This window comes from Perna viridis, chromosome 14 (genome assembly GCF_037379345.1).
Source record: "Perna viridis isolate PV_CMFRI_1.1 ecotype Kerala chromosome 14, ASM3737934v1, whole genome shotgun sequence".
Classification (NCBI taxonomy): domain Eukaryota; kingdom Metazoa; phylum Mollusca; class Bivalvia; order Mytilida; family Mytilidae; genus Perna; species Perna viridis.
Genome location: NC_142458.1, coordinates 28,235,517 through 28,247,315, shown reverse-complemented (window position 1 = coordinate 28,247,315; position 11,799 = coordinate 28,235,517). Strand labels below are relative to the sequence as shown.

Below are 11,799 nucleotides of genomic sequence, written 5' to 3'. Positions count from 1 at the left end.
CATTACAAAGTATAATCCAGTTGAATTTCTAACTACATTACATTTGTAAGAAAATAATGAGGAAATGGCTATGACAATAAATTGATACTAATATTCGAAAAGTAAATTTGCTATTAAAAGTGTAAACTTCTTGTGTGTGCTGGGTTTTCAATAGACTTTTTGATCCGTCCAGACACTGTTTATAATGAACTTTGTAAGTTCAGGATCAATAATAAATTCCGAAACAAACCAATCTCCGGTGCAGAGAGTAAGTCCGCTATTTGAAATTAAAGCTATTAAACTTCTGCTTCATTAAACTCCGCCTTTTTAAAGCAAATTATGGCACAGTACAGCTGAATCAGCTTCGAGAATTGTGTGTGTATTTTATGTGAACGTTTTAACATCCTCTATAACCTATAAGCTAGTGATACTCAGGAAGCAGCTATATGTCTGTGCAGGAGACAAATACCAGACTGATGGTGTGTATAGACTATTTATTTCAATGTTTTACATTACTATGGTAGACCTTAGATGCACAATTAAACGTTTTATGTTGTTTCTTTTTTCTTATTTTTTAATTTGCAATGTTCTATGTCGTCTTACAATCCATCGCCTTGTATTGATTGTTCACAATTATTTTGACGAAATACATGCCTCGAATAACATTTTGCATTGCAGTAGCTTCTTTTTTTACAATCCTATTGTAAGTTCGGTTATCAACTTATTAATATTACATTTTAAAGTAATATCGGTTGGGTACTGTGTTTTGTAACAACTTGTATTTTATTTACTCATTCCTTTAAACATTAAAAGGATTGTTCTGTGAGTGAAATTAGTTTACTTTTTTATTTGTACCAGATGGTGACAACATTGTGACTTCAGCCTGCTACATGTATTCAGTTCTCCGTTCGCTTTGAAAATGAATGGACAATTTCAGTGGTAAGTGATGTGTATATAGAACAGACTGAAGGCTTGATTTCTCAACCCTACATGCGCAGACCTTACGTCGAAAGAAGCGGGGAAGGAAATAAGATCTTAAGTAGCTGTCTTTGTAAGAATCATGCAAAATTTGAAAATGTGATACACCCTAAAAAGGGCTACACATTTTTAAGTCAATAATTTCAGTACTGAATATTCGCATATGATTTGCATAAATATGTAGTTATACGCCACATTATCCTGCAGATCCTTGTCGTATTTACCGCCATAGCGTCATAGTTCTAGCTTCATACGAGATAAAATTGTACCTCTTAATTATCATGCACGAGTGATCTACGTGTGTTTCTTGCTTGTACGAGAACGGGAAGTCTACATGAAATTATCGTTTAGCATTGAACATCACCCAGTTTCCGATTCAAGCACAGGGGCTCGTTACAAGACTATATAGGTCATATACATTAGCAAGCCCCAATATTTATGAATATTCATTGCCAGCTGCTTAATCTGGTTCCTTAACTGGTTCCTTGGTCAATATCAAAAGCGACCCAACGTACCTTTTTAAAAGATAAAATGATCGATTAGCATTGAATGTATGTAATATTACCCTGTTTCATTTTCAAACACAGGCGTTCGTTACAATTGATTATATAAGGTCATATGTATGATCGGGACACCTATATCTATATAGTTATATAGCCATTGCCATTTGTTTAATCTTGTTCCGGATGATTGAAAACATTCGGGTCATAACGTTTACGAAAGAGTACGCAATAATATCCAGATTTTAGCGGAAATCACCCGATTTTAGAGCATATTGCATTTGTAACAAGTAAGCCAAAATGAGTGAGAGTAAATATTTGACGAATAGCGACTTTGAAGACTTAAGTCTTTGGTTATTTTTGTAATTCAGTTGTTTAATAGATCTACATGTATATTATGAAAGGTGTAATTATTCATTCTAATCTGACTGCTCTTAGGAAATAATCAACATTGAAAACCCAATAGATTCTATTGCATTTCAGTGTCTTTTTCAGAGTTATCTCCTTTAATTTTGAAACCTACCGTGCATTCTAAATAATTTTGATCTCCTGAGATCACGGATTATATGAAAAAAACGAATATTAATTTTTGTTTTTATGGCAATTCAAACACTATTTAAACAAAAATATGTAGGCTTTTCAGTCATGAATCACAATTTGCATAACTTTTAGCTGGAGTGCTACTTAATACATGTATATAAATCGGTTTTGTTGAAGATTACGGCGGAAAACGGCGAGGAAAATATAAGTGTCAGAGAAATATATATGAAGTTCTTGATACTTGTACAAGGAAGAATATAGATTGACCCTTCCCAAACATTTTAAATATAATATTTAGACTATATGTTCATTTTGGAGAACATCTGTGAGCTGGCTTGGAGATTTAGTGTTCGGAAATATTATACCCATTTTAGTATTTGAATAAGTAGGAATATACTTTATCGTTTTGTGAACTTTGAGAACGTATACAATACAAGTAAGTTTCAATTATGATATTCTTCAAATCAACTTGATATCAACATAAGAATATTCTATAATAACGTCCAAGGTTCATTATATACCACCTCGTCGTCTATACTACATAGACGCTACTATAAGATTATAAACACAGTTGTTATTCATCAAGACCAGAGTGTTTTTGTTACCAACAATGTAAGAGTAATCAAGGGAACCAAGATTATAGCGGAAATCAAAAGAATGTAATACAGGGACAATGACCAGACATGTTAAACAGACACACACAACAAAGAAGATAAAATAACGAAAATAATGCATATAAAATAACAAAAGTAAATGAGCAACTCGGACTCCAATAAAAACTGGGAGCATGGACGAGGTGCACCGGTAGTGGAAGTGTCCTTTGCTTTCCTAGAAACACCCTAGTAAGACCCTCTACTACAGGCGGTATGTGTTATATTATACTGAATACGAGAGTGTGATATATTGTGACGTCGAGGGTGATATATCCTAGAGGAGGATAGCTATTTGTATTCAGTTATTAAAATAACTCAAATGAACATTGCCATTTTTGAGTTGCGAAGGGCTTCAAGGATCAAATTGCTATATCCTTGTGTCCGGAGCAGGCGAAGCAGCTTTTTGGACTGTCCAAACACCAAGTACGATGCTTTATATAACAAATAGGAACTTTGTCCAATTCAAAAAGATTAAAATTATGAGTTCGTTGGATGACCGCCTCTGTGTAATTTCTAGTAAGACCAGTAATGAAATCCTTGTGTCTTATGCAGATTAGTTATATGTAGCTATCAGGTAACCAACCTGCGAACTGCACCACAATAATATATAACAAAACAAAAATTGTGGTTAATTTATGCCATATTTGCCGAAAAAGTATTTATGAACCTTGAAGAGAGTAATATAATTGATTACTTTATCGTTATCAAAGTGCTTCCTGTTCTTATTAAGTACTCGCTATTAGAAAGTTATGCTATTGACAGTACGCCTACATAACTTCAACCATGTATGCTTGCATTGTATGCGCTTGCATTTTGCAGGGATGGAAACGGCAATTAAAAAAGAACATATTTTCCTGTGTTTTTTCCTTAGTATGCACAGGTCAAGGGTACTGGTGGCAAAGTATAATTCAGTGAAAATTCACAATTTTTAATAATCGAAATGTTTAACAACACAGAACAAAATTAGCATTGCATCAAACAAAAAGTTGTTTCCTCCCCACCCACTAATTCTAAAATTAACAGTCAATAATTAAAGCGAATATAATCATTTCCGACTTTGTCTACCCCCCCCCCCCCAAAAAAAAAAAAAAAAAAAAAAAAAAACAATTTATTTGGAGCAAACATTTCTATCCAGTGATTTTGGTGCCACCATTTTTTCAGTAGTTCTAGTATTAGTTTGATCGGAGACAGAGTATAAGTAATGTATACATTCTATACTTTTTTTTTTAAATTTGATTAACTTTTTTAACCATTTGAAAAAAACGAATATGGTGAAACGATACATGCTCCAGCGTATAGCCTAAATACAAAAAAGTAAATACTTCCAGAGTTCACCAAAATGTCTTCAATAAATGTAAACACACCTTTAAGTAAGATCCGAAAGACCCACAAACAAAAGTAATTAAATATCGATATAAACTAGAGGCCTGGAACTCATTACATCGCCTTACAATATCAGGAATAGAAGAATATTCAGTACATATGTTGTGGTCCATTCAATGTATGAGCCAAAAACTACAAAACTGCTATTTTTTTAAACTTTCAAGTGCAAAACTCTTAATGGGAGTCTTTTATTCGGATCAATTCATGAACTGTAAGTTTCTTTCTATCTATAATGTATGTTATAGTTTCATGTTGGCTAAATACTGCAAAAATATAGTTTGTGGCCTTTCAACGACCATACATTAGATGATACTTACGTAGACTCTAATGACGAGTCGTCCTTCCACTTTGACCCACGGAAACTTTTGAAAGTCAATATCTTTAATATCACATCATCAATATTGAACGCTTCTTTCTGAAATTCCACAGAATAAGGAACAAGTTTTATCTCTAAAAAAAAAAAGATAGCCGACACATTTTCTCGCATTGTGCAATGAAACAATTTTAATTAGTAATAAAATGGTCAAAGAGGTGTACTGTTGTTTAATCAGCTGGTAATTCATTTGACATAATAAACAAAACTTGTTGAGTAAAGATTTTCCTCTAAACAGACTAAACATTATAAGGGAGATCTTCCCTGTGGAAGTTGGAATAGAAAAAGAATAGATATGGTGAAACGTAACAAATGCACCAGCATAGAACCTAAATACAAAATGGTAAATACTTTCAGAGGTCACCACAAGAATTGTACACCTTTAAGAATGTAGACCTGGGGTAAGGGACATAACTCTTAAAATCAGTGATATGTTTGCATCATATTCAATTTTACAAAAGCTTATCAAGCTTTCATTTGAAATAAAATGAAATCAACCCATGTTCCTTTGATGCTTACATGAGATTGATGTCAAACCCTTTACACAAATGTTCCAATGATTTGTAAGAGTTACGTCCCTTACCCTAGGTCTACCTCCTTAAGTAAGCTTCAGGCAGGTCCCGACAACAAAGTAATAAAACCAACGATAACTGAACGATGACAATTCTTCAAAATCAACTAAAAGTAATATAACGACACAATGAACGAATTTTGGCTTAGTTAAAATGTGTTTTTCAAGTTTTATTTCTAACAAAGTATAATGCATTAACTTTCTGGCTTTGTTCTACTCACAACTCCTCTTGTAATGGCACGCCTTAATGTCTTTATAAATGTCAACAAGATTAGATTGGCTAAAGAAAAACTAGCTTAAGTAAGATTTTTTTATATTCAATATAATGTAATCGTAACTTTCATCCAAAAGTAATTTATGTCTTTGTGCAGGAAAGACGGTTGTAATTTGTAGGATTTTTCGGAATATCCTCTCACATTAATTATTATTCCTGAACGACTTTAATGAGTCGTCATGTATAAATTCAATTTAAAAGTCTGATTTCTAATCATTTCAGATTAGAGGTTCAGGATCATAGATGGAGAATAGTACAAACTTACAGAAATGTGCAATAAAATTTACAAACGAGACTTTACTCGATATTGCAAACGAAACAGCTTTTAGAAGTATATATCTTCCAAGTTTTGTATTTACGATAATGATGTTTCTCATAGGGGGCCCTGGAAATGCTCTAGTATTTTACATCTATTTTGCAAAATGGCGGAAAACGACTGCCCGGATATTTATCCTCGCACTTGCTGGATTTGATATGATTAACTGCTTTGTTACGATGCCGATGGAAATGGTGGCTTTAAAGAACATTCTACAGTTTGACAAAGGTTACGTATGCAAAGTGTTTCGATACATAACGTTCATGATGAACAACGGCTCGTCTTTCGTTTTGTCGGGAATAGCCTATGATAGATACAACCGAATATGTAAACCACTGAAAAGCCAACTTCAGCCAACACAAGCAAAGATCATTGTAATTGTGGCAATAGTGTTTTCAATTGTGTTTGCCTGGCCATCTCTGCTTCTCTATGGCAGTATGACAGTTCAATTACCCTCGCCTACAACCCCAAAATTTTGTCTCCTCGGGAAAACTTGTCTTTATGAAGATAAATACTTACTCACCGACTATCCATTAATGTTTACGTTTGTACTTTTGGTAGGTAACATCATTATTGACATTGCCCTAATTTTTGCGTATTCAAAGATTGGATATGAAGTAGTACAGCGGAGCTCGGATATCGATCCATCGTCCTCAAAAAAGATTCGAAAGGCAAGCACATCAACTTTGTCTACAGACGATTACATGCTGAAAAAGGAAAGTGAATTCTCGACTCCACTCAACGGTTCAGCAAATCAAAGAGACTGTGACGAAGAAATAAAAATGAATGCAAACTCAGGAAATGCTAAAAAGGCGCCAACAAGGCAAATCAGTACTCTGTCTATGAAAAGGGGGACATTCCGACAACGATCGCTTTCTGTTGCCAGCATAGAGTCTAGGAAGTCACAAATGCACAAGACGACGTTAATGTTGTTTATGGTAACGATCTTATTCATGGGTTCATTTGTTCCATACTGCGTTATCGCTATCCTCCGCGGGGTTGATAAGAATCATTATGGCAGTCTTAGTAGTGGTGGGAAAGCCGCTTATAATTTATTCCTACGATTTTATATGCTTAGTTCTTCACTGAATCCAGTAATCTACTGCTTTCTAAGTGTTCAATTCAGGAAGGAATGTAGCGAATTTTTTAAGCAGATTAAACGATTTGTTGTAAGAAAATGATTTGGAAGGACAACGGGAAGACGTTGTTTTTTAATTGTTGTTTTATTACTTTTGTTACTTTGTCTATACAACAACATGTTTTGATGAGAGCAATTATTACATTCTTGGACCAAAGTTGAAACACTGTGGCAGACTGCATGTCATTTAAAAAAAACGTTATGACCGTGACTTCAAACATGATACTTGATGGACGGACAATCAAAAGAACAAACAAATGTGCCGGTGTTATATTTGGCCAGTAAAGTAACATTTGTTACGTATATGTATACACAATCAAGTGGCTACCTCTGTTTTAGCATTAGAAATGACAGATCGTGGAGGTGGTTTCGGAGGTTGGAACCCTATTCCCCCTCAAACTTTGGAAAATCATGTTAATTTCATGCAAACGTTTGGCAAATACTTCCAATAGCTATCTTGAATCTTAAAGTGTAAGCTCTATATACAAATCTTTATCTTATTTTTTTTTCATATTAACTGCGCTTATATACAAAGAGAAACTTAGGTGAATGTTTAAACCTCGAATGAACAAATGTACCTCTTGTATATTATTTAGTTATATTTGTATGTTAATGAATAAAAGTGCCTTCTCTATTTTATTATTTTTTTAGAATTTCACGTCCCATAGATTCTAGTATGTTCAAATTTTAATCTTAACTGCAAGTCATTCCTTGATACACTCCTCGGGAGATCGGGAGATCCAGCTTTGCTTAATATGAGGAAAATATGACCTGTATGAAGACGAAATTGTATATTTACAATTTTACATCAAGTAGGATTTTTAATTTTATTTTTGTTTATTTGTTTATGTATTTATCTATTTTTTTTTCTTCTTAACTCAACCAAACTCTAAATGTGAGTAACATTTTGTTTTTGTGACAGATCCTTAACTCCCGCTCAGTGCTGGTTACATTCGTATTTATTACGGTTATGAGATAATTCGTCCGCTTAACTGTTCAGTGTGTATGTATATATATATACTTTTTTAAATTTAAATTTGTCTATGTAACACTTTAGCCATTGAAAGTCCTTGGTGGCATCAAATTCAAAAGTACAATCATAATATACAATGAAACCTGTCTAAAGCGGACAACCATATACGTACTTAATGTATTAATTGTGTTCGGTATACACAGGCATTTGACACAGGTTCACACATACATCAATGACTCTTGTAAAGAATGTGTCTGCTTTATACACATTTCCAGTTCGGAAATCATACTGACAATTAACGCGTTTTATACATTATATTATTGGTCAATATATTAAACATAAACACATTTATAGAAAAATGACTTCGTTAATCATACAAAAAAAAACGATGACACAGCCAACGTTCCTGTAATTTCATAGTCACTGTTGTCTTGAGCAGTAAACAAACAACAAACAGACTTTATTCTGTGTATTCCGGTCGTAGTATTTCTTGCCTTTCCATATTATTCATTTAAAAATGTTACCAGTATCATAATTTATCCCGCATATTCGTTCAGTTCTGAAAAGATTCGGGAATATTAGAGTAATCACGGGTATCAAGGTTCGAGCGGAAGTCAAAAAATATATACTAATGATAAAGACTAGACAGGTAAAACAGACAAACACACACAACAAAGACTAGACATGTAAAACAGACAAACACAACAAAGAACAAATTAATCAAAATAATGAAGGTGGAGGTTTGGCCTCCTTTAAAAACTGATTAATTCTACTATTTCTTTCGACAATGCCTGCACCAAGTTACAAAAAAAATGTACATGTAGGAGCATTGCATTGGAATATTTCTTTACTAATTATGAACAATCATGGCCAAGTACTACGTATTTGTATCTATTTGTAGTTGCAATATGTTTCACTCATTTTCAATTTTCAAGAAAGTCAATTGGCACACAGGCGCGGATCCAAGGTATGGCGTGCCGGGCGTACGCCCCCTCCCCCACCCTAAATAGGTAAGAAAAAAAATTTCCCCACAAGTTTCATCCCATATTTTTTTTATTTGCTTCGCACGGCATTTAATTCAATTAACGACCCCTCCCCCCCCCCCCCCCACTAAACTCAAACCCTGGATCCGCCCCTGACACAGACAATATCTTCTCAGTTAGGGGAGAGGGCTGGATCTTCTGTTGATTGAGAAGTATCTTTTGCACGAGTGCATTTTTTTTGCCATCAGCGACCAGAATTAAAACCCTTTAAAAAGTAATGGCAATATTGACTTATTTATGTTTGCCTGTCTATGGCAAAGTTTAAAAAAAGAGTTGTCTGAATTTGTTTTTCTACGGAAAAAATAACATTTGATAGCTGGGAGCTCTGATTGGCTGAGAAGTTGCGATTGCAGCGTTTAGTAAGAGAGAAAATAAACGAATGTCGATGTATGCGGAGCTCGATAGTTTTTTCCATTCCTCTTTCATTTACCGGCAACATTTTATGAGCAACTCGGCATGGGTGTTTCTAGAAAGGGGGAGAATACCCATCGGAATACCCTGATCATGCCCCCAGGTTTTAGCTATGTGTTATTTATTTATTTATATTCTTTGTTGTGTGTATCTATATTTCTTTTTCTGTTCGCTGTCCAAGCGTTGTGTTTTTTTTTTAATTATTATTATTCTTAGCTTTCCTATCCACGTTCCTTGATTTTGCTCTCCAAGAAACTAAATTTCAAATACTGTGATAATTTATAGATTCGTGCAAATCCACAACAACTAATTAATATATACTGGATTAAGCTTAATATATAAATTATGAAAAACTTTCAAAATAAAATAACAACTAGACGAAATAGCTTGTTTAATATTTTGTTCGTGTCTGTAATATGGGGTTCAGTTTAGAAATCTACAGAAGTAAAATTCATGCAGTAACTTACACATGCATTCATTATTTTTTTTATGATTGAAATAATAAAAATAACTATAAATATTATGGTGATTCATTTTGACATGTCCTAGATGAGTTACAGCGGCACTTTCAAATTAATAATTGCATTTAGTCAAATACACGTAATATCTATGAACTATTAGCTTTGCAAAAATTGCGGTGACAATGTACTTTCTTCACCTTTTGGTTTAAATACTGGTCTATGTACGTATATAATTCGAAATTTAGTAATAACACGCACCAGTGCCTTTCTTAGAAATTCCGTGAAAGAATGTTTCAGCGTCAATCGGAAATTTTGCAAAAATGCCAAATTGTTCCTTTTAGCTGACCCACCAGGGGTCGATACGAATCCGGGTCGTTTCGCCCCGAACCCCGTTCGCTATCTGAGTCGTTTCGTCCCAATTCCCGTTCGCCCTGGATCGTTTCGCCCCGGTTATAAATTTTCATACAGAGTATGAGGAATCAATCTCCAGTGAGTAAAAATCATAAAAATCTAGTGTCTCTGTACAAATACACACAATGTACCAATTCATATGCCTATGATGAATGCAATTTTATGTAAAGAATGGCATGGCAGTTTAGTAAAGAGAGTCACATTTTTTGTTATAATTTGTTATACTTATTTAAAGAAGTGAATACAATATTTATAAAAACTTCGGGAAACACGTGGATGTACGTTGTACGTACGTGTATCGCCGCTGTTCCGCTGTTGTTGTTGTCAAGAACCTAACCCAACTCGGATAAAATATAACTCCGATTATATACAGGCGCGTAGCTGAGGCCAAATTGAAGTGTAGGCAAAATTACGGCAGGGGGTCTGGGGCCGCTTAAACCCCCAGCAGGTCCAGGGGGACGAAGCCGCCCCCCCCCCACAAGCTCCGCGTTTTAGAGCATCATCTATGCCTCTCCTGGATGTATTTTATCTAAAAAAAACCAAAAAAATATTGGCAAAAGTAAGTGCAGGCAAAAGTTTTTTTGCCTAACGGCAGCTACGCGCCAGATATAATCAAAATTGCAGCATAGCTTTTCTAAAATAGGAAAGGCAATCATTTTCTTGTTTGGAATTTGCAGCTGTCGTCTGAAGTTTGTTTACGTCACATATAAAATATTCCCACCATCCGTGGAGAACTGTTCCGGTATCTGCACAGATTGAAACTGAAATGGATGTTGCTAGAGATGCCCTTAAGGGATAAAACTTGTGAAGTATTGCGAAGTGCTGTAAGGGGGTATGGGGTTGGAATTTTTTTTTTTTTTTTTTTTTTTGGGGGGGGGGTGTTAAAGTTATTCATTTATTGAAAAACAACTCCTCCATTAGTTAACAAGACAGATTTTCAAATAGAAATATTGATTTTGCTTGCTGCTTAAATATAAATGAAAATATTGCACTTGCGAAGCATAAATTTTCATCCGGGTCGACCCCTCTCTTTGTGATTCCTTTATAATTTTTACGAGTCTCGCACATACGGTACATGTACGGTAAAGCTCACGGAGCTCGCTGATTTAGGCAATGCTTACCCCATATTAACTGTTTATTATCAGTACACAATAGACCGTAATGTTCACGATCACTACATAAGTTACTGGTAGTTAAGACCGTACACGTGGCTTACAGTCTTCAGGAAGTGTGCTGTTGTCATGTTATGCTGTTCGTACGCCAACCACGCTTCTTCCAGATGCTGCTGCAAGCTGATGTACTTGGTGTTGATGTCACGCTCCAGGTCTTCGGATGAAACACTTGTCATTAATTGGATTACCTGATATATCTGTTATTTTGTTGTTATAACATGTTGATTGAAGTCAGGTAGTTTATTGTTAAACAATATCCTAATTGTTATTTCAAATTGAAAAGCCAATTAAAATAATAACAATTTATAATAAAACTAATTAATCAATTTGCTATTACGATGTCAAAATAACAAAAGAACGTGGATGATAATAAAAACATTAGAATTGAAGTATATATATTTGTAAATGATATGATGATTTATAAATAATTTTATAAATAATGTGATATTTTATTAATGAAAACAGTAAAATATAATCGAGGCGAAACGACTCGCTTACCGGGGCGAAACGACCCGGGGCGAACATGTAATCGGAGCGAAACGACTCGATACTAGTACAATTCATGGGACGAGTTTAGTGTGGTGCGACATATTCCATTCAAATACCGGAAGTCATTATTTTTT

At 34.5% G+C, this 11,799-nt stretch overlaps 1 protein-coding gene across 2 annotated transcripts; it reads left to right on the top strand.

Moving 5' to 3' along the window:
* Positions 1 to 1,008: 1,008 nt before the first annotated feature.
* On the top strand, positions 1,009 to 7,339 carry LOC148598884 (cholecystokinin receptor type A-like). 2 transcript variants are annotated; one of them, XM_088561475.1, is made up of 2 exons: positions 1,009 to 1,030; positions 5,474 to 7,339. In XM_088561475.1, the coding sequence occupies exon 2, from the start codon at positions 5,495 to 5,497 to the stop codon at positions 6,746 to 6,748; it is 1,254 nt and encodes a 417-aa protein (XP_088417601.1). In that variant the 5' UTR covers positions 1,009 to 1,030; positions 5,474 to 5,494; the 3' UTR covers positions 6,749 to 7,339. The 2 variants fall into 2 exon arrangements, with proteins under 2 accessions (XP_088417601.1, XP_088417599.1); XM_088561473.1 differs by lacking the exon at positions 1,009 to 1,030 and adding an exon at positions 2,183 to 2,433.
* The last annotated feature ends 4,460 nt before the right edge of the window (positions 7,340 to 11,799 follow it).

Bases quoted from the DNA above. Each gene is read 5' to 3' on its own strand.
- LOC148598884 (XM_088561475.1), top strand. From the start codon at position 5,495: ATGGAGAATAGTACAAACTTACAGAAATGTGCAATAAAATTTACAAAC.